The following is a 23,417-nucleotide window of genomic DNA, read 5'->3' as shown; positions in this document are numbered from 1 at the left end:
AAAAAAAGTTGACCCCGATGCTGTGGTAAGAGTACGTGCCTCGCCCAATCAAATCAGAGGGCTTGTAATCCTTTCAAGAAAGGACATTTATATCACATGGGGTATTTAGAAGATGAGTAGGTCAGTGTGTGCCAGTGCCCAAGCCAAATTTGAAATTCCTGGCCTGAATAGAGCTGGGAAAGCAAAGGAAAGTCTTTGGTTTGAGAATGTTTACATAGAAAGTAAAGCCGCTGTCACACCTTTGATGTTTTAGCCAGCGTATCAAAATGTATGTAAAACGCTGGCGTACGCTGAACTATTGATATTTTTTTAATTTTTGGGCATATAATAACGTGTTAGACGTATTCATAACGTAATAGTAACGTACACAGAAAGTTTTAATCACATATAGATAACTTGTACCAACGAATGCTGAGCGTGTTGTTGGCGGTCACAACCTATGCCCAACGACAGTCTAACTTATGCATAGCGCGCGAGCAGCGTATCTCCGGCGATCACGTGGTGTAGGCTATTAATAGGTTGCAGCTCGCCGATTCAAATCATAACCACACTAGACATCAAAGTGTGAAGCTGCTGTCACACCTTGACGTTTTAGCCAGCGTATGCCAACGTATGAAAAATTTGCCGAACCAAGCTGGCACACGTCGAATACGTTATGGGTAAGTTTTGTATGCGTTAATAGCACGCTGGCATATGTCGTAGTACACTGGCATACGTCGTAGTACGCTGGCATACGTCATTGTACGCCGAGTACGTCGAGAAATTTTCAGCATGTTGAAAATTTCTCGACGTAGTCGACAAATGACACACATTCCACATACGCTGGCATAAGTTGAAGGCACGCTACGCGATCGTTGACACATGTTACTTGTAAGTCGAAACACGTCAATGTAATGGTTAGCGTCAGTGTTCCAGACGCCCTGCTTTTTTTTTTTTTTTTTTCGGTATGACAGTTATGATTTAAATCATTGAGCGGCAGCCTTTTAATTATATTATATTATAGGTCAGGTCAGGTATGGGAGCATGTGCCAGAAGAGCGAGTCGCTGCGTCCACTTTCCGCCAGTACTCCAGGGGCCTCCGTCTGGCCATCCCCCAGGCAGATGCCAGGCCCATCCCCATCTCCTTGAGATGATGGTCAACCTGCTGCAACCACGAGGCATGTGGTCGGCCCACTGGCCTCCTCCACTCATGAGACTCCCTCGCTGAGAGAATCTGGTGAGCAGGATCAGCGTCAGGAAAACGAGCCACATATCCATACAGCCGCAACTGACGCTCACGGACTAGGCAGGTAACAAATCTCATCCGAGTTTCTCTCAGCAACCGTTCGTTGGACACAAAATCCGACCAGCGATAGCCAAGGATTCTCCGAAGAGACCTGGTACCAAAGGAATTAAGTCTCCGTCTCAGATCCTTGGTCAGAGTCCAAGTCTCGCATCCATATAGCAAGACTGGAAGTACCAAAGACCTGAAGACTCGGACTTTCGTCCTCCCGCACAGGTACCGGCAGCGCCACACCCCATGATCCAGTGAATCCATGACTCCCCAGGCCCGACCCAGACGTCTATTGACCTCTGAATCGCAGCCAGCAGAGACATGAATATCACTGCCAAGGTAAGTCAATCTCTCCACGACCTCAACATCCTCGCCACAAACAGACACAGACAGGACAGCAGCATCCAAGATGTCACCGAAAGCCTGGATCTTAGTTTTGACCCAAGAAACCCGTAATCCCAGCGGCTCCGACTCCTCATTCAGCACCTCGAGGGCCCCCAAAAGGATGTCTAAAGTCTCCGCAAAGATGACTGCATCATCTGCAAAATCAAGGTCCGAGATCTTGACATTCCCAAACGATGCACCGCAGCTAGATCTCTCCGACATCCTCCCTAAAATCCAGTCCATACAAGTGCTGAAAAGTGTGGGGGCCAGTACACACCTCTGACGAACTCCAGTAACAACTGGAAATAAGTCAGAGGTGGTACCACCACACTTCACAGCACTCTCAGTACCAGAGTAGAGTTCAGGCATCAGATCGATCAGTTTTGGTGGCACCCCACGAAGACCAAGAATCCTCCAGAGGACATCCCGATTCACTGAATCGAACGCTTTATAGAGATCAACATAGGCTGCAAGCAGCCCCTGCCGAAACTCTCGTCTGCATTCGGTGAGGACACGAAGCGCAAGGATACGGTCAATCGTTGACCTCTTTGGTGTAAAGCCTGACTGCTCTGGACGCTGGTGCTCAAGCAGATGGTGGCGAACCCTATCAAGAATTATCCGAGCAAAGACGTTGCCCGGCACTGAGAGCAGCGTCACCCCATCGGTAGTTGTTGCAGTCTTGGTGATCACCCTTCCCTTTCCAGAGAGGGACAACAAGGCCCCTCTTCCAGTCAGTTGGGATGATGCCTGTGTTCCAGGCAGAGCCCAGAACTGCATGCAATGACATGAGTGCAGCATTTCCACCAGCCTTGAGAAGTTCAGCATGGGTGCCACAGATCCCTGGAGCTTTGCCCCGTTTCAACCGGTTCACCGCAGCCCGTGTTTCCACAAGCGAAGGTGGACCACAGTTGATTCGAGGGTCAGCAACAGGGATTGTAACACCCTTGACGTCCAACTCGACAGCTGGGGGATCAGCCTCATACAATCGCTCAAAGTAACCGGCCCAGCGGGCCTTCACTTCAGACTCCTCTGTCAAGAGCCTACCACTCTCTGCTCGAACTGCAGTGCTCTGAGGGATGGGCTTGGATGAACGTAATGCGCGAATTCCCCTGTAAGCGGGACGAGAATCACCTGTCCACAGGTGATGCTTTTCCCCCCTCACAGATTCCTCGCACATAGGCCTCCTTGTCCACCCTCAGTGCACGTACAGGTTTACGCCTCAGCTCCCTGAACAACTCAGCTCTGCCATTCAGCCTGGCCCTGCGACTCTGCTCAATGGTATCCAGTGTCCCTTGAGAGACAAAATTCTTCTTTGCCCTGCGGTGAGCTCCAAGACATCCACTGGCAACATCAAGGATGGTGGTCTTGAAGGCACTCCACAACTCTTCAGGACCCCCCAAAGCACCCAGACCCCCTAAGTGTCCACTCAGCCTGTTCGCAAACTCCTCAGCTACTCTCTCATCCCTGAGCTTGCCAACATCCAGCCTAGGCTGGGATGGTACCATTCTCCAGGATTTAAGGTGCAGCTTTAGAGTTGCTACAACAAGCCTGTGGTCAGTATTGAGGAACTGAGTACTCTGGTAGACCCTGCAGTTCTGGATCATCCTCCAACGACCGTCAATGAGGACAAGGTCAATCTCCTTTGCCACACCGCCAGCGTTGGAATACCAAGTCCAGCGATGAGCTTGTGGGCGCTGAAACCATGAACCAGCCACCCTAAGTCCATGACTTCTTGCAAAGTCAAGGAACTTAGTGCTATTCTGGTTCATAGTTCCTGACCCATGGGGACCAACACACACCTCATAACCATCCCTATCAGTTCCAGTCAATGCATTGAAATCCCCCAAGACTAGAAGTGTATCTCGTCTGGGGCACTGATCAACCACAGACTCGAGTGTGGCGTAGAATGCATCCTTCACGGTGAGATCACTCGCCTCAGTCGGAGCATAAACAGAGACCAGGGAAATGACACCTAAGGAGTGACGAATCCTTAATCTCATAATGCGCTCGTTGACCGGTGTTACATCAATTATCATTGGGGTCAGCTTATTGGACACAGCTACAGCAACTCCTTGGGTATGGTAACCATCAGAGCGACCAGACCAATAGTAGGTGTAACCACCCACCATTATCTCGCCACAATCTGGTCTCCGAACCTCAGAGAGAGCTGCAATCCCGATGTCCAAACGCTTGAGCTCAGATGATAACAGAGACAGGTGATCATCCTCTCTTAGGGATAGGACATTCCAGGCACCCACCCGAAGGGACCGCCTCAGGTTAACCCAAGGAGACTGCCGTCTGGTGGACGACACCTCAGCACCACTCCGACACACTCTCCCACAATCTGACCCACGGATGTTACCCCGTGGTTTCCCTCCTATCATCAAAGATGGGGGTCCCGAAGACTTTGCCCCAATCTCGTCATCCGGTGAGCTGCCCTGTGAAGGGAAGCTGCACAGGAGGTACTCCCATGGAGTGGGTTTTCAGATTTTTTTGCGTTTTGCGGAATGAAGGGGTTTACAGTGGCTGAAGTGCAAATCCTGCCACCAACCTCCTAATGAAAGTAACCCAACTGCAGGAGGACGTCCGCAGACACAGTTGGGCACTAGATACGGATGGCCGTTGGCTCACAAAGAGCTCCTCTGCCCTTTGACAGGTTTTGTTTTTAATCCTGCTGGGTGTCCATATCCAAACACCCTCCTCACCAGAAAACCTGGTGGGGGAGACGGTTTAGTCGCCGACAACCCGACCATGGAACAGGTTAGTACAGGTTTACATGGTACCTGTAGCAGGTCACAGATCGAACCTGACCTGACATGAACCGCACTATATTATAACCGCACTAGAAATCGAAGTGTCAACATGACCGTCATACCGAAGAAGAAGAAGAAAAAAAAACAAAAAAAAAACAGGGAGTCTGGAACACTGACGCTAACCATTACATTGACGCATTTCGACTTATGAGTACCTTACAAGTAACGTGTGTCGATGTGTGTCAACGATCGCGTAATGTGCCTACAACACGTTACTCATAGGTTAGAAATAAGTTTCGGGTACGCTAAACACTACCTCAACGTGTTTCGACTTCTGAGTAACTTACAAGTAACGTGTGTCGACTTGTGTCAACGATCGCGTAACGTGCCTACAACTTATGGCCAGCATTATGCGGAACGTGTGAGTCATACGCTGGCATACGTCAAAAAATTTCAAGCATGGAAAATTTGTCTAACAGCTCGGCGAACTACGACGTTTGCCAGCGTGTTCTTAACATATACAAACTTAGCCATAACGTATTCGACGTGTGCCGGCGTTTTAGCCCAAATTTGCATACGTCAGGCATACCTTGGCTAAATCGTCAAGGTGTGACAGGGCCTTAAGATAGATAGTCTCACATTAAATATTTAGTTTGCTCATTACCCCGTGTAAGCGAAGCAAAAAGCGGGGTTCAGCAATTGGTTCATGTCCGTCTGTCTGTCTGTCAGTTTATGATCGAGGAACAACGTATTTAAATTGAATGTTATATTTTGAACATGAATAGGAAGACGTCTTTCGTTTTAATGTACATCCTCTCAGAATTCGTCCCGATCACACATGCACAGAGAGGAGCGAGATAATATATTTACTCTGTCTGCCTGTCTGGAACTCAAACAAACTTGAAAATCATTTCAAACGGGAAACTTACCATTTTTGAGGATGTTCGCGATAAAGGATACAAACAACAGGCGTGAATAACTTACATCACGTGTTCGATAGGGGGATGTAATAGACACTGGGTAAAATGCAGAATTTTTATACATCTTTAAACCTCTTAAAACATCTCTTGAAATTGAATTATATACTTGAGCACTGGAGAACACCAATCGCCTTGATCATGCTTCCAAGAACCATGCCACATAATATCGATATATAGCATGAGAGGACGTGGCATGTGAGAAAGTGCAGTATCGGGGTGAAGAAGAGGTTTCCGATATGGCTACGTACGATGCCGATTGACGCTGTGGTCAATGGCGATCAATAAAGCCTCCATCTCCTAAATTGAGACTCAACGTCGATGTCGTCTTATTCCAGTGCATAAGGGTGATGTATAAGACCGCTTCAGTAGAGCAAAACTTATGGATAATGTAAAGATCTTTAAAATCATTATTTAATTAAAATTGAATTATATTTGGACACTGTGTGAGACCCATCCCAATCTCCTTGAGATGCTGATCAATCTGCTGTAACCACGAAGCACATGGTTGGCCCATTGGCCTCCTCCACTCATGAGGCTCCCTCGCTGAGAGAATCTGGTGAGCAGGATCTGCGTCAGGAAAACGAGCCACATGTCCATACAGCCGAAGTTGACACTCACACACAATGCAGGTAACAAATCTCATTTGAGTCTCTCTCTGCAACCGCTCGTTGGTCATAAAGTCTGACCAGCAATCGCCAAGGATTCTCCAAAGAGACCTGGTACCGAAGGAATTAAGTATCCATCTCAGATCTCTGGTGAGAGTCCAAGTCTCACGTCCATAGAGAAAAACTGGAAGCACCAAGGACCTGAAGATTCGGACTTTCATCCTTCCGCACAGGTACCGACAGCACCACACCCCATGATCCAGTGAATCCATGACTCTCCAGGCCTGACCCAGATATCTGTTGACCTCTGGATCACAGCAAGGAGAGACATGAATATCACTGCCAAGGAAAGTGAATCTCTCCGTGACCTCAACATCCTCACCAGAAACAGGTACAGACAAGATAACAGCATCCAAGATGTCATTAAAAGCCTAGATCTTAGTTTTGACCAAGGAAACCCATAATCCAAGCGCTCCGACACCTCATTCAGCACCTCGAGGACCCCCAAAAGGATATCCAGTGTCTCCGCAAAGATGACTGCATAATCTGTGAAATCAAGGTCAGAGATCTTGACATTCCCAAACGATGCACTGCAGCTTGATCTCTCAGACATCCTCCTTAGAATCCAGTCCATACAAGCACTGAAAAGTGTGGGGGCCAGTACGCACCCCTGATGAACTCCAGTAACAACTGGAAATAAGTTAGAGATGGTACCACCACATCTCACAGCAGTCTCAATATCAGAGTAGAGTTCAGACATCAGATCGATCCGTTTTGGTGGCACCACACAAAGACGAAGAATCCTCCAGAGGGCATCCCAATTCACTGAATCAAACGCTTTACAGAGATCAGCATAGGCTGCAAGCAGCCCCTGCCGAAACTCTCATCTGCGTTCGGTGAGGACCGGAAGTGCAAGGATACAGTCAATTGGTGACCTCTTTGGTGTAAAGCCTGACTGCTGTGGATGTTGGTGCTCAAGCATATGGTGGCAAACCCTCTCAATATTTATCCGAGCAAACACCTTGCCCGCACGGAGAGCAGCGTCACCCCTTGGTAGTTGTTGCAGTCCTGGCGATCACCCTTCCCTTTCCAGAGAGGGACAAGTCCCCTCTTCCAGTCAGTTGGGATGGTGCCTGTGTTCCAGGCAGAGCACAGAACTGCATGCAACGACACGAGTACAGCATTTCCACCAGCCTTGAGAAGTTCAGCATGGATGTCACAGATCCCTGGAGCTATACCCCATTTCAACCGGTTCACCGCATTCTGTGTTTTCACAAATGAAGGTGGACCACAGTTGATTAGAGGGTCAGCAATGGGGATAGTAACACCTCTGACATCCAACTTGACAGCTGCTGGATCAGCCTGGTACAGCCGCTCAAAGTAACCGGCCTAGCAGGCCTTCACTCCGGACTCCTCTGTCAAGAGCCCACCACCCTCTGCTCTAACTGCAGCACAGCAAGGGACAGGCTTGGAGGAACGCAATGCACGAATTCCCCTTTAAGCAGGACGAGAATCACTTGACCACAGGTGTCTACCCCCCTCCCAACCCACTGAAACCATGATGCTCTACCCCATCACAGATTCTTCGCACATAGGCCTCCTTGTCCACCCTTAGTGCACATATGGTTTTACGCCTCAGCTCTCTGAACAGCTCAGCTCAGCCATTCAGCCTGGCCCTGCGACTCTGGTCAATGGTATCCAGTGTCCCTTGAGAGTCAAAATTCTTCTTCGCCCGAGGGTGAGTTCCAAGACATCCAGCGGAAACATCAAGGTTGGTGGTTGTGAAGACACTGCACAACTCTTCAGGATTCCCCAAAGCACCCAAACCCCCCAAATCCCCACTCAGCCTGTTCGGAAACTCCACAGCTACCCTCTCGTCCTTGAGCTTGCCAACATCCAGCCTCGGCTGGGATGGTACCATTCTCCTTGATTTAAGCTACAACTTGGGTTTCTTCAACAAGCTTCAACTTCAGAGTTGATCAGTATTGAGGAACTGAGCCCTCCAGTAGATCCTGCAGTTCTAGATTATCCTCCAGCGACCATCAATGGGCACATGGTCCAGCAGTGACCACTATTTTCATTGTGTCTGTGTGTATGTGTCTGTCTCTCTGTCTGTCTGTTTGTTTGTGACTCTCCAGAGCTGGGGTAGCCAACAAGGTGCCCGCGGGCATTTGGTCACTCGCAGGGACCACGTGAGTCTCCCGCAGGGCATGTTCTAAAAATAGCACTAGTCACCATGGAGCTCCGTCTAAAATTTCTATTTAATTGTGTTGCTTTTATTTTTGAATCAATAACACTTGCATTATTTCTTTTATTTTAAAATGACAATATTGAATATAGAATTTTAAAAAACAAAAATGTTTTATGTATATATGAAATCTGACCCAGTCTGGGTTCAGAGTTCATTTTCCCACGCAAGTCAAATCTCCATTTCTCTTTTCGCTAAGACAAGCTCGGGAGCAGCTACTATGGGACGCAAGGTGCGGTTTTTACCCTAAACATGGCAGAAAAGTGAAAGAAAACTTACTATTTTCACAATGATTGGGAGGAAGAATTATTTTTTACAACAGTGAAAGAAAAGTGCACATGGCTCATTTGTGGGGTGACTGTGGCGACGGCAAAGCGGCACAATGTGGAGAGACACTTCGGTACGTGTCACAAAAGCTACCATACTAACTACCCACCTGGCAGCGCACTACGGGCCGAAACAGCCTGTGAGTTAAAGGCAACGTTGGGCAAGCAGCAGTCTTTTTTCACGAGGCCAAAGTCACAAAAAACAACGGAAGCTTCATTTAGAGCTGCAAATTTTTTAATAAAGAACAAGAAAGCCTTTTCGGACGGAGAGGTCTTGAAAGGTGCAATGATGGTTATTGCAAATACTGTGTTCAAAGATGAGAAGAATGGTTCCGATGTCATCTCCACTCTCTCCAATGTCCAACTGGGTGCAAGTACGATGGTTAGAAGAGTGTCAGATATGTCCGGGAACTTGAGAGAGCAGCTGGACCGGGATCTGGCTAAGTGCCGGTGGTTTAGCATCCAGTACGACGAGTCCGTGGACAGAAGCAGTACACCGCAGCTGATGATGTTTATCCGAATGGTGTTTGATGATTTCTGCACAAAAGAAGAACTCCTGACACTACTGACCCTGAAGACAACAACGAGGGGAGTTGACATTTACATCGCGGTGAAAAAGGTACCATTAGAAAAGCTGGTGTCGGTGACTACAGACGGGGCTCCCGCCATGAAGGGCCGACATGCAGGCTTCATTGCGCAATGCAAAGGTGAAACAGACTTCCCAAAATTTCAACATTACCACTGCATCATTCACCAGCAGGCATTATGTGCAAAAGTGACCGGCTTTGATCATGTGACGACCCCGTCGTGAAGATCATAAATGGCATCCGCTCCAAAGCCAAACAACACAGGACATTCAAAGTCCTGTTGGAGGAGCTGTCAGCAGAATATGGTGACCTGTTATTACACACAGAAATCCGATGGCTCAGCAGAGGAAGAGTTTTGCAGCGTTTTTTGTCACTTTTGGGTGAAATCAAAGTGTTCTCGCAATCCAAAGGGGAAGACGCCTCGCTGCTTGAGGACACTGAGTAGACACTTGACCTTGCATTTTTAACAGACATCACTGGGAAACTGAACCATTTGAACTGTCAAGGCAAGGCAAGGCAGAAAAGGCAAGACTGTTGCTGACATGATAAGCAATGTAAATGCATTTAAAGCTATGATGAGCATTTTCTCTGTGCATTTACAGAAAAAGAAAGTGTTGCACTTTCCCTCTGTGCAGTCAGTGCTGCAGGACAATGCTTCTGCATCTGGGGCTTTCGACAAAGCTGCAGAAAAGTACTCTCAAGTCATAAACGGACTTGGGCAAGAGTTTGAGAACAGGTTTTGTGACTTTGATCAACTTGAGCCATGTGTGTCATTCATTTCAAATCCTTTCATGCAAGTGGACATCACATGTATTGCTGAGCAACTAAGTGCAACCTTCAACGTGGATGCTGGACAGGTGGAGATTGAAATCCTAATGCTGCAAAATGACCTCCACCTCAAAGCCCATCAGGATGCACCAAACTTTTGGTGCCTTGTGGACACAGAAAAGTACAAAGGTGTATGTATGCACAGCAGCTATGAAAGTTGCCTGCCTTTTTGGTTCAACCTATCTCTGTGAATCAGCCTTTTCTGACATGAACTTCATCAAGAACAAACACAGAACACGCCTTACTAATGCACATCTACAAGACTCACTCAGAGTTAGTGTCAAATTATACCCCAGATTACAGTACACTAGTGGACAGCATGCAATGTCAGACTTCCCACTTACAGACATTTACAGGCAAAAAAGAGAACAGATATTTTCAGTGAAACACCATGGCAACGGTAAACTCAATTATTGTACAAAAAATGTGAAAAATTATTTGTTCAAAAAGTGTAACAGACGTGTTGTTTTGTTAAAAATGCTGCAGATTTAGTGATTAACACAAATGTGATTTGATTCATTCAAAAATATGAAAGAGTTGATGTTCTTTTTTAAATTTTTACATCATATTATATTATAATATATATATATATAATATATTATTATACTTTGTACAGACATGGGACAGAGTTCATGATTTGTTCAAAAATGTTACAAAGTTAGTGGTTAGTACAAATGGGATACGATTTGAAGATGTGACAGTTAATGATTTCCTAAAAAATGTTTCAGAAGCGATGCATACAAAAATATAACAGCTGTGATTTTGAACAAAATGCTACAAATGTGCTCATTCATACAAACTGTCAATAAAGATATTTACAAAAATATCAGAGATGTGATAATTCTGACTTTCAAATGTTGAAATGGATTTGAGAACATAAATAAATAATGTTGCATGTTTAAATATATCTGTGTTTCCTACCATGGGAAATTATTGTGAATAATTATTGTGTGGAATAATTAACATTAACATGTGATCACAGTCTCTTCACATATATGAATATTTATAATGATAATTATTAATGATAATATCATTAAAGGTGAACCGTGCAACTATGTTATTCAGGAAGTTTGTATCAAACAAGTAGCCCTTCGTATTACTCAGTACCCTTGAAGTAGCTCTCAGTTTCAAAAAGGTTGGTGACCCCTGCTCCAGAGCATAGCTCCGTGACGTTTGATGCGATCTTGATGAAACTTGGACACAAGCTAGATATCATGGTCTAGTTGTGTCTTTTTGTATGAGGGGCGGAGCCAGGCCCACTTGAACTTTTTATTTATTTTTATTTTTTTCTCGCAATTTCATTTCCTAGAAGCTGTGCGTAATGTCCATAAGTACAACATATAAAAAATCCGATTTGATTTGGTCAATTTTGACGGAAGAGATAGGTTTTTACGGTAGGGCTTCCTCAAAAGCTTCCACCAACTCAATTGTACCTATCGTGGCTTTGTTCAATAATGCCCGCGAACCATCGTCGCCTCCCGGCTGGTATAAAATAGCAAGCATTTTATTACTTACAAAAAGTGTCGAAACAAGAAAGAAAGAAAAAAAACATTTTTAAAAAAAATGTAGAAACTTTGGGATGAAATCTCAAAAAAAAAAACAACCACAAACAAAAACAAACAAACAAGGTGACAATGACACCACATTACGATTTCACAATGCTCATGGATTACAAACACATCTTTTGACATTTTACTTTTGTTGTGGGATTGTGATGAAACAATTGAAAAATTTTATCTCTTTATTTTCTACATTAAAAAAAAAGTTTTTTTTTTCCATACACACACACACACACACACACACACACACACACACACACACACACACACACACACACACACACACACACACACACACACACACACACACACACACACACACACACACACAATGGAATCCCAGCATCTTTAACGAATGTTTCGATGGGTTAATTCTTCACTGAATGATATCTCCGAGCGTCCCAAAAGTTGAAAACTTGTCTGCCAGTTTATCACGTGCCCAGTATTTGTCACGTGACCAGTATTTGTCACGTGCCCAGTATTTGTCACGTGCCCAGTATTTGTCACGTGCCCAGTTTTTGCCACGTGACCAGTTTTTGCCACGTGAGCAGTTTTTGCCACGTGAGCAGTTTTTGCCACGTGAGCAGTATTTGTCACGTGACCAGTATTTGTCACGTGACTTGTCACGTGAGCAGTTTTTGTCACGTGACCAGTTTTTGCCACGTGAGCAGTTTTTGTCACGTGACCAGTATTTGTCACGTGCCCAGTCCCTGAATGAAAAACACACACTTGTGCGCAACGCAGCAACCTCGAGTTTAAGCGCAAACGGTGATCACGACACCGTTCAATCCACCACCCACAGCTCCTCTCACATTTGCACTCATTTCACCCTCCAAGAGCAGACGGACATCGTTTTGCAACCGATTTTTCCGTGCGATGTATACAAGTTACGAACGTGTCGATACCGTTCGCGGATTATAATAGGTACACAACTGTGAAGGTCATAATATAAATCAGTGAGAACCTTGAAGTACGTGAAGTCAGACACGATGTCCACAAATTTCTGCTGAGACTCGGATTTGTCCCTGAGCCGAAGCGCGGGGGGGATGAACTCGGACAGACGCAGGAGTTCCCCGATGATGGCGTTGCCCCGGGAGACGATGCGCAGAATCGCCTGTCCACACAGGTTGTTCTCAGCGAGGAAATCCACCATGGTGCCAGGGTCCCTGGGGACTAGGCCCGAAGCACGGTGTTGCCTAGTTTCCTTCCGCGGCGGCCTCACTCAGCCGGAGGGTTGTTGTGGGGATTAAATCAGGCTGTTCGAAAGAGTGAAAGTGTCGGAGACCCACCCCGGTCCACGGGCGTCATAAATGTGAGGAAACCCCTCGAGACTAAAGCTTATCTTGTGGAACCGTCCACTCACAACTCCACTCCGAGACTCCGGAAGAATTCGACTTCAGCAAATTATCTTTATTTATTATATATTGAACTGCATTTGAAAAACGAATGTATGTCCAGCGTGATAATACAACACATTATGGTTTCCAAGCTTTTAAGCGACGTTTTAAAGCTTCTGTTGTGGCAGCTTCCAATCAGATGAAAGTGGAAGAAGAAGAAGAAGAGTATCACGTGAGTATTTATGAAGAAGAAGAAGAGTATCACGTGAGTATTTATGAAGAAGAAGAGCGCGTGAGTATTAATGAAGAAGAAGAATGCCGACCATGAAAGCAGCTCTGACCTTTTTCATCGCGATTACCACACTGTAAATTACAGCCCATTTTCCAATGCAGAATATATTCAAATCAGTGTTCCAAACAGTTTTGAAACACTTTGATGTGATTATTTAAACTAGTGCGGGCCCGTACGTTCGGGGCCTTACGTGCAAAAAAAAAGGAAATGAGAATAACAATTGTGACGTCAATCGTGACGTCATTGCACCGTGTCCTGTCATTGGTTTGGTAAATAAATGGCCATAACTTGGGAACCACTTTTCCGATTAATATCAAACCTTGAAAAGGCACATACTCAGGTCCCCAGCAATATACCTGGCAAGTTTCAATTAGATCGGACCGGTGGTTGTCGAGAAACAGCGGTCACAGACACAGACACAGACACACAGACACACAGACACACAGACACACAGACACACAGACACACAGACACACACACACACACACAAACACACACACACACACACACACACACACACACACACACACACACACACACACACACACACGCACACACACACACACACACACACACTGCTGGAATTATAAATAGATGATCATTTAAAAATACTCACTGGCATCCTCAGCCGGCATCTATTTATTACATACGCAAATATATGATGACGGACCCCTCTCCACCTTCCTTTCCCGAATTCCTCCTATTTCTCTCAACCATCGAGTTTCTTCCAAGTTTCATCTCCAACTCCCACCCCTGTTCTCTCTCTCTTCTCTTCAATGTTCACTATATGTGTTGTATCATAAAGTACTCCAAGAATGAGGAATCCAAGTTTCTCCAAACGGTTTTATTCAACCGAACATCAGAACATCACAAGCTTTGTACTGCACACCTCCTGACCTCTCACCGGAAGTCGGCAAATTCTGGCATCCCGGCCGACCTGCACATGTTCTGATGTGTTTTGCACTGGTGGTGCGGTGATGTCAGGAAGGAGTGGACGCTCGGCATCATCTCTTGCATTCCTTTGACAGGGAGATGCTAAGTGAGATGCAGTCCAGATCCGTCCATCAGACAGTTTGTACGTGAAATCCTCTTTGCTTCATAACTTGGAGAGGCGCTGAAAATTTGGATTGTCCTTTTCGGAGGACGCTCGGTTTCCTCACTTTGACGAAGGAACCACATTCAACCACCAAAAATGATTACGTCATCAAGGTAACACCGAGCTCCAGGTTGTTGTTTTTTTTTTAATAGCAGACATCATCCTCTGAAAAGAGCCTGGTGCTGAAGCAAGCCCGTAAGGGATTCGTTTGTAGCGAAACAGTCCCTCATGTGCATTGAAGGCAGTGAGGTCCCTGCTGTTCTCATGCAGTACAACCTGGTGGTACACACCTTGCTGATCCAATGTGGAGAAAAGTGTGCCGTCTCGCAACTCCTCAAACATTTCCTCCACATGCGGAAGAGGATATGCATCAATCACCACCACTTTATTTGGTTCTCTTAAATCCAAGCACAGACAAATCCCTCCGTTTTGCTTCATCGTCACGACAGTTGGTGAAACCCACTCTGATGATTTGATTGGCTCGATGCCAATCGAGCTCGATTGGCTTGTTCTGTTTGTGTGAAAGAACATCTCTCAAAAACAGGTAAATGGTGCAGCTTTTGCTGGACTGGAGTCACATTGAGTCCCATTTTAATGAGATGAACAAATCCTTTTGCACAGCCCAGGGTGTCCAACATGCTGTCACCTGTAACATTTGCGACTGGGGTTTGACTTGCAGTGCTGTTGGTGGTGGAAGTGATACGACCATTCAGTAGTTGCATGTCAAGTGCAGCAACCAGGTCTCTGCCCAAAATGGCAGTGCCGCTCCGCACTATATAAAATTCAGCGGGCGCACAGTAATCGTCGAAAGTCACATCCGCATGCAGGCAACCACGCACAGGTGTCAGATTTCTCAGGTTGCTAACCAGGTGTAGTTTTGACTCAGTCTGTGACACATTATTGAAACATTGCAGGTCGACCGATTCAGGGAGTATTGACACTGCCGAGCCTGTATCGATCAATAATTCAATGTCCATCGGCTCTCCCCCAGCAGCAGTAACTTGTACAGTGCACATAATCTTTTCAGCATCTTGCGCCCTATTGTCTACAATCAACACAATCACATTAGGGACAATCACTTTGTGAACCCGTTTGGAGCCCCGGCATACTTTAGCAAAGTGTCCTCTCTTTTTGCAGCTGTTGCACTGGGCGTCCTTTACTGGGCATCCATGGTAGTTGGCTGTGCGATTTACAGATCCACATCTATAACACGTTTTCCCTTGAGCCGGTTGATGTCGCTCATCTGAAGTCCCTCTCACAGCGAGTAGAAAGGGTCTCTTGCTGCTCTGCGAATCCTGTGTCTGAACAGGGTGTGTGGCCTGTATGTCACGAGCAGTGCCTTGGCCTATGATCTGAGCCTCCGCCATTGCCGACTCAATTGTCTAGCCATGCTTATAGCTTTATGTAATGTGAGTTCCATTTCTAGCAGTAAACGTTCTCTCATGCAAGGTGAGCTTGTTTTCTCAATGAGCTGTTCCCGGATCATTTTGTCTGCTAGTTCTCCAAACTCGCATGCGACGAGCATCTCCCTTAATGAAGCAACATGTTGTTCCATAGACTCGCCATTTTTCTGACCACGTTGACGAAGTCTATCTATCGAAATCTGAACTCCTGCAGGTTTCGCAAACCTGCAGCCTCTGTTGTAGTCTCTCTGTCAGTGCCACCGTCTCCAGACCGTAAAGGTAGGCTGGCATCGTACAAGACATCAGAACCCTCCCTTTCAATTTCCTTGACATCTTTTTTTTTGCCATTATTCCCTCCACCCTTCACCTTCAAAATACAATATTCGTTATTTTTGAACATGTGATTTTGTGTACTCCCATTGTTGACTTTGTCATCATTATTTTTTTCCTTGCTATCATTTCTATTTTGAGTTTGTTTTCAGCAACCATTCCCTCTAAGTCTTTGTCTTAAATTATAACATAGATTTGTTTATTTTAGTTTTTTGGATTCTCATTTTAGCTTTCAAATCCGTTTCTTCTCACAAACTGTTGTATTTGTTCTTTTTCAGTTGCTCTCTGTGTCTCTATTCTCCGTTTCCATTCCATGTTGGTGTGTAGTTTCTGGCTGGGTTAAAATTAGAAAGATTCTGTCAAGGGTTAGAATTCAGGATAGTAGGGTAAGGCTATTAGATTTCAGGAAAGAAAACTTTGAGAGTATGAGGAGAGAATTTGGTGATGTAGATTGGGAGACTCGAACAACAGGACAATCAGCATCAGAGAAATGGGAAACCTTCAAGGAGTAAATGTGTGGAGTGCAGAGTAAGTACATTCCAATGAGGTGTAAAACTGGAAGTAGAAAGAGACCAGGGTGGTTGAGTAGTGAGATAAGGAACACTATTAAGGAGAATCAGAAGACATTTATTCGGTATAAAATAACAGGACTGGAGTTAGATTTATATCACAATTGGAGTAAACAGAAGCAAGTGAAGAAAATAACTCGGCAAGCCAAAAGAGAGTATGAGAAGGACATGACTAGGAATATTAAACATAATAGCAAGGCATTATTTAAGTATATCAGGGGAAAAGAATAGGTTCGGATCATTGTGGGCCCATTGAGGAATAGTACCAGGAAAGTGGTTAGTGACGAAAGTGAGATGGATGACAGGCTTATTTAACAGGTATTTTGCTTCAATTTTTACACAAGAACAGACTGGAGAATTACCAATACTGAGAGTATCTATCAAGGTGGTGAGGAAGGGCTTTTACATAAGATCCAGGTTGGAGTGGAGGAAGTAAAGGAAGAGCCAGGTAATCTAAGAGAAGATAAGGCTCTGGGCCCAGATCATATGCACCTGAGAGTATTGATGGAGGTGGCTGTGCAGGTAAGCAAGATATTAACGGATATTTTCAAGAGCTCACTTGCGTCAGGACAGGTATCGGAGAGTCGCAAATGCAATACCATTATTTAAAATGATCCAGAGAAGAATTGTGGAACGACAGACCTGTTTGTTTGACTTCAGTTGTGGGGAAGGTGTTGGAGACATTAATTAAGGACCAGATGAGGAACCATTTAAGTAAATACAAACTAATTAAAGGTAGTCAGCATGGGTTTACCAAAGGTAGGTCTTGCTTAACAAATCTTTTAGAGTTCTATGAAGCAGTGTCTGGTTGGGTGGATGAGGGAAAGGAAGTGGACATAGTATATCTAGACTTTCAGAAGGCATTTGATAAGGTACCACATCAGAGGTTGTTAGCCAAGGTGAGGGCTTGTGGAGAGGCTCGTCAGGTAGCTAATTGGATTACAAACTGGCTTTGTGATCGGAAGCAAAGAGTGGCTGTGAGTGGGAGGATGTCTTGCTGGGAGGATGTAAATTGTGGGGTACCTCAGGGATCAGTACTCGGACCATTACTATTCACTATTTACATCAACGACTTGGATAATGGGGTGAAGAGTAAGCTTTTCAAATTTGCAGATGACACAAAGCTTGGAGGTGAGTTGGATAGCAGAGGGGGTAGTGATCAGATTCAGGAAAGTATTGATACTTGCATAGATTGGGCAAAAGATTGGTAGATGGAATTTAACCTGTGCAAGTGTAGGGTGGTGGGGATGAGAAAGAACAATGAAAATAGAGATTATAGGATGGAAGGGTTAATTTTGGAGTGTGTCACACAGGAGAAGGATCTGGGGGTGGTTATAGATATGGGAGGTAAGCAGGCAGCACAGTACCAGGCAGCAAGAGGTAAAGAAAATATTGTTTTAGGTTGTATTCGGAGAGGATCAATTATAAATCAAAAGAGGTGGTGTTAACATTGTACAGCAATTTAGTGAGGCCACATCAAGAAGATTGTATGCAGTTTTGGTCACCACAGTTCCGGAAGGACATAGATGCTGTTGAGAGGGTTCAGTGCAGGGCTACTAGATTGATTTCCGGGCCGAGCTAGACTCAGCTACGAGGAGCGGCTGAAGGAGACAGGGCTTTATATACTAGAAAGGAGGTGGTTACGAGGAGATATGATAGAGATGTTGAAGATAATGAAAGGTGTTGATAAAATAAGTGCAGATGAATTATTCAGCAGAGTGGACAGTGATAGGACCAGGGGCCATAGCCTGAGAGTAAAGAAGAGGAGAGTTAAGACGGTAGTAAGGCAGGGGAGTTTCACTCAGAGAGTAGTTAATGCATGGAATGGTCTCCCTGGAAAGGTAGTGGCAGGAGAAACAGTCAATACGTTTAAATTAGAATTAGATAGGTACCTGGAAGTTATGGAGATAGAGGGGTATGGGGAGTTGATAAGACTTTTAGGTTGTTTGAGCATTGATGGGTGATTGTGTGCACATGTGCGGAGTGCTGTTGGTGGGGGTCTTGTCAAGGGGGGTTGTGTGGTTGATGTTGTGGGGTTTTTTTTTTTTTACCAAACCCATGCCCCCTTCTCTGAGGAGAAGAAAAACCAAAATACGAAAACGACAAAAACTTTAAATAAACAAATTAATAAATTTATAATAAAAAAAACTCACAAAAACACTTAAAAAAACAATTAAATTGCATTTTCTTCTTTGGATCTGGTGTTGATAAATTAGTGTGGTGTTGATGTCATACAGGCATGATGGTCTGAATGGCCTCTACCTGTGTCTAATTTCCTTGTATTTGTATGAAGAAATATATTCTTTTTGTTGTGCAGTAAAACTCGAATATTTTAGAAGAAAAAAAAACAACATCCGTGAATATATGGTAAGTGCGGTATTTAATATCAATTTGACCTGGATAAACTAATTTCTCATCATTCAGCCATCAGCGTAATCATACAAATCATGTTCGTCCTTCCTGAAGGTCTTCATTATTGAGAGGTTTCAGTAGTTTATGATAATACATGCATACATGGGTGCATGGGGGCATGTTTAAGAGAAGTTTAAGAGAAAATCCTCTATATGTCCTTGCTGATGACTCCACCCTCTGCCGTACCATCGGTCATCCCCCAGACCGGCAAGCAGCCACTTCTTCGCTCACTGCAGATCTGGATAAAATCACAAACTGGTCCAACATGTGGAACATGTCTTTCAATCCGGACAAATCTCGCACTCTCACTATGTCTCTTCGAAAGGACCGTTTAGAACCCCCCCCCCCCATCCACTTTGTCAACAATCCTCTGGAAGAAGTCCTTTCTTTCAAGCTTCTGGGTCTCACTATCTGCCATGACCTTTCCTGGGAAAGCTACATTTCAAACCTCGCCTCCAAAGCCAGTCGCCGACTGAATCCTCCGTCGTGCAAAGTCCTTCCTCGGCCCTCCTCACCACTTACAAAGCTTTTGTCCGTAGCCTGATGGAGTACTGCTCTCCCCTCTGGGCTGGTGCTCCTGCCTCCCACCTTTCTCAGCTTCACGCTGTAGAAACCAGGGCATTTCGGATCATCGGCATCTCCCGCAATGAGGCTGAGCCTCTCACTCAATCACCGCAGGTTGGTCGGTGGTCTTTCTGTCTTCTACCGTCTCCTCTCCAGCCTTGCCCCCCCCCCGCTCTCTCTGCGATTTGTCCCCACCACATTTCCACAGAGCGCTCAAGGTCTGCCAACAACCCCCTTCTGGTAAAACTACTAAAATCATGAATCACTGCTCACCTTCACTCTTTCATTCCTCTTTTTTCCGCCTTTGGAATAAACTCCCTCACTCTATTCTTTCCCATTCTTCCCTCCAGGCTTTCAAAACAGCTGTTCACCACCACCTCTTATCATCCCCCATCCAAATCCTCGATCTTTTCTACCCCCGATAATCCACCCAAGCCCACTTCCTTCAAATTCCCAGCTTTCCTTCCTTAAAGTCCCTGTAATGTCCATCTTCTATTCCCCATGTTCCCTGTCCCATCCCTCTCCCTTCCACAGATCTCCTAATGTCTCTGTTCCCCGCTGTTTTGCCCCTCTTGTCTCATGCCCCCTTGCTGTGCGTTGTGTGTTAGCTCTCACACGAGCCTCGACAAGGTATATAAAAAAAAGTCTTGTGACCCGCCCATGTTTCGATGCTGTGCTGCGCTGTATTGTGACCATGGCTGGGAATAAACCTGTTGTTCCCACTTCAGAGACTCGTCGCTGTTCATTGAGTACATCACATTGGCGATGAGGATGTCTTCATGCATCGGCATATTGCAAGAATACGCAGTGGGGGATGATTGGGAAGATTATACCGATCGCCTGAAGCAGTACTCCGTGGCAAACAAAATGGACACCGATGAGGACGCTGAAAGGCAGATAGCTGTATTACTAACTGTATGCCGCACCCTGATGTACAGCCTCATCAAAGATCTTCTTGCCACAGCCAAACCTTCTGACAAGTCATATTGCTATGGATTTCGAAGCCTTTTGCACACAGATAGTCAGCGGCCCCCTGCAGTTCAGTTATTTCGATAAGTATGTGTTTATAGTGAGGGTCCCGTCCTTCTGTCTAATGGGTTAATTTCATGTGTGCGCTGCGAGTTATTTTATTAGCTCTGGAATTTATATCCACAAAATAACAACACTATGGATAGGACCATTCCCCACACGATGGCATGCCGAACACACATGTGGGCGGAGTTCCCTTGGTCACCGAAGTTCTGACTCCACACTTCAGCCAATCAGAAGGGTGCGAGCGAGTTTGCCACCTTTCAGCCAATGGGCGGAGAGCAAGTTCCAAGAGAAGCAGTCTCGTCAGGAGGGGTGGGGGGGTTGAGATGCCCCGACGTGCCCCCCGACCAATCACGGAAAGACAGCCGATTTCCCCCGGCGAATGAGGGGTGCAGTGACGTGAGACACGTCCCCCCCCCCCCGACCCTGGTCGGAGAAGAAATAGATGGGACGGTGCCGTCATCTCGTAGCTGGTCTCGTCTAGTCTCTGGTCTCGTCGCAGTGATCCCTCGCCTCGTCATTATTCGAGCTGGCTGGCTGAATCCTTGGTCCCTCGGTGCCTGGTATATCGGCGCAGGTTCGAGTCCCGCCACTGAACAAGATCAACGTTACCGCACGAGGTGGGCAGGTGCAAGACCAGGCTCTTCCCTCAGCTCGTCTTCGCTCCCAAGCTGTAGGGCACAATAAAGGGCAACCGGCCCCATTTCGTGTGTGTGTGTGTGTGTGTGTGTGTGTGTGTGTGTGTGTGTGTGTGTGTGTGTGTGTGTGTGTGTGTGTGTGTGTGTGTGTGTGTGTGTGTGTGTGTGTGTGTGTGTGTGTGTGTGTGTGTGTGTGTGTGCGCGCGCGTGGCGCCAGTCCGATAAGTAGACATTGCTTAAGTATCCCGCCCTTGTACATTGACTGCATATTCGGTTTTAACTCTGCTCTTTGTGTGCTCTCATCCCCAATTATTATCCATAAATAAATCCTCTTGTTAAATGTACCAGCTCGTTGCTGTCGTTTCTTTCATTGGTTTAGCACGGTGCATATTGGGAATTAGGGAAGCCTTGTTGCTGTAATTGTTCATTTGGACCGATGGATCTTGGTAATCCCCGCTCGGTTTACACCCGGATCAGGCTCGGTAAACAGCCCGTTCCGCCCGAAGTCCGTCGAGGGTGTGGTTTTCCCCGGTCGTTTGACAATGTGGGTACTTAGGTATATTGAAATTAGGCAATTAACCCTACCCCACGCCGTCAAAATATTGGCGTCCACGGCAGTGCTGGATTAACCATTAGGCAGACAAGGCATGTGCCTTAGGGGCAGCCAAAAATTCGGGCCAAAAATTATTTTCACATTAAATATTTGTCTTTTTTGTTTTAAATATTTTGTTCTTGAATCAGTTCATCTTTTGTCTGGGGTCCATTTCCATGAGCCCGAGATCTAATTTAAATTTTTCAGGTCATTCTCTAAAATTTCAAAATGTGCCTTAGGGCCAGCCGAGGCTTAATCCGGCACTGGTCCACGGTTCGCTAAGGGACCCGTGACCTTTGGAGTTATCTAAGGGTTACGACCTTCAGTTCCAGGTTCTCGGTGGAGACGACCCTACTGCTCCACCTAGCTGTCGCTCCTTGCCACCGACCCCCGGCCCACAACAATATGAAGAGCTCGTCAATCTCGTGAAAAGATATTATCACCCTAAACCAGGTAAGATCATCTCGAGATATAAATTTTATACCCACCATCGTCAAGATGTTCAGTCAGCATCCGAGTTCGTGGCTGATTTACGCCGACTTGCCGAACATTGTAAGTTTACAGATAAACTCGGAAAGATGTTCTATCGATTTCTCTATAAATAGGCATCAATGACGACTCAATTCTGCGGAAATTCCTTTCTGAATCCGACCCCAATTTGGCTAAAGTCATTGAAATAGCCACTGCTTGCATGCAAACTGCCAAGAGACTGTGTGTGATCTCTAACAAGTCAAAAGTTATCCAGCAGGACCCATCGGTTAACAAGGTAACCTTTGGTGACAAGCAAAAGTGTTTCAGCAAGCCACCAAATTCACCTCCACCTCCTGACATTTCTGAATCTACTTGGACGGTGGGGATAACATGTTGGCATTGTGGTGGTAATCATCAATCTTTCCAATGTCGGTGCAGGAATTATACCTGTGACAACTGTGGAAAGCAGGGACACTTGAAGTGTCATTCAGGATCCAAGTCGAATAACTTGTCTCCTGCTTATCACATTGAGGTGAATTCTGATGCAGCAGATGATAGGTCACAGCGCACAGCCTGCATCCGAGAGTCAAGTGAGGAACTTGAGGTTTTCTCTGTTGGAACAAAGAGCTCCGATTCTCCAATTGTAGTTGATGTCAGAATCTATAAGATACCGGTGAGGATGGAAGTTGATACAGGCACCGCCAGATCAATTTTGAGTGAGCAAGTTCACCTCCATCTGCCCTCCGAGAAAGGCTCCTGCCCTCCGGCCTGTATCTACTGACTTGAGAACATACACTAAGCAAGTGGTTCCTGTAGTTGGCTCAGCTAACGTGACTGTCGGATATGGAAACAGCACTCATGTCCGACCACTACTGATAGTGCATGGAGAAGGACCAAGCCTCTTAGGCCAAGATTGGTTACAAATAATCAGACTTAATTGGAGTGACGTAAACAGAGTGTCCAACTCTGATGCTGGGTACGATACCGTGCTCAACATGTACCCTGGCCTGTTCAGTGATGGTGTTGGCACCTTTGCAGGGCCCAAAGTGAAGATTCAGGTTTCTGCAGATGCTCATCCATTGTTCCATAAGGCTAGACCTGTGTCCCATATGATGCGATAAATGATCAAATGTGAGCT

General features: G+C 45.7%; 1 protein-coding gene across 2 annotated transcripts in view; it reads right to left on the bottom strand.

Moving 5' to 3' along the window:
* The window catches only part of WASHC5 (WASH complex subunit 5), a 93,565-nt gene extending 80,587 nt beyond the window's left edge, over positions 1-12,978 (bottom strand). The window contains exon 1 of one of the 2 annotated variants that reach the window (XR_015058344.1): positions 12,508-12,978. Coding sequence is in view for 1 of the 2 variants with exons in the window: in XM_085881863.1 (XP_085737989.1) it covers positions 12,508-12,696 (189 nt within the window). In the remaining variant the exon portion in view is untranslated. The remainder of the gene's footprint in view (positions 1-12,507) is intronic. The other variant, XM_085881863.1, reaches the window with a different exon arrangement.
* Between the last annotated feature and the right edge of the window lie 10,439 nt (positions 12,979-23,417).

Source organism: Eptatretus burgeri, chromosome 5 (assembly GCF_056783735.1).
Source record: "Eptatretus burgeri isolate ZD-2024b chromosome 5, Ebu_testis_v1, whole genome shotgun sequence".
NCBI lineage: Eukaryota > Metazoa > Chordata > Myxini > Myxiniformes > Myxinidae > Eptatretus > Eptatretus burgeri.
This window is presented reverse-complemented; position numbering and strand designations above follow the sequence as displayed.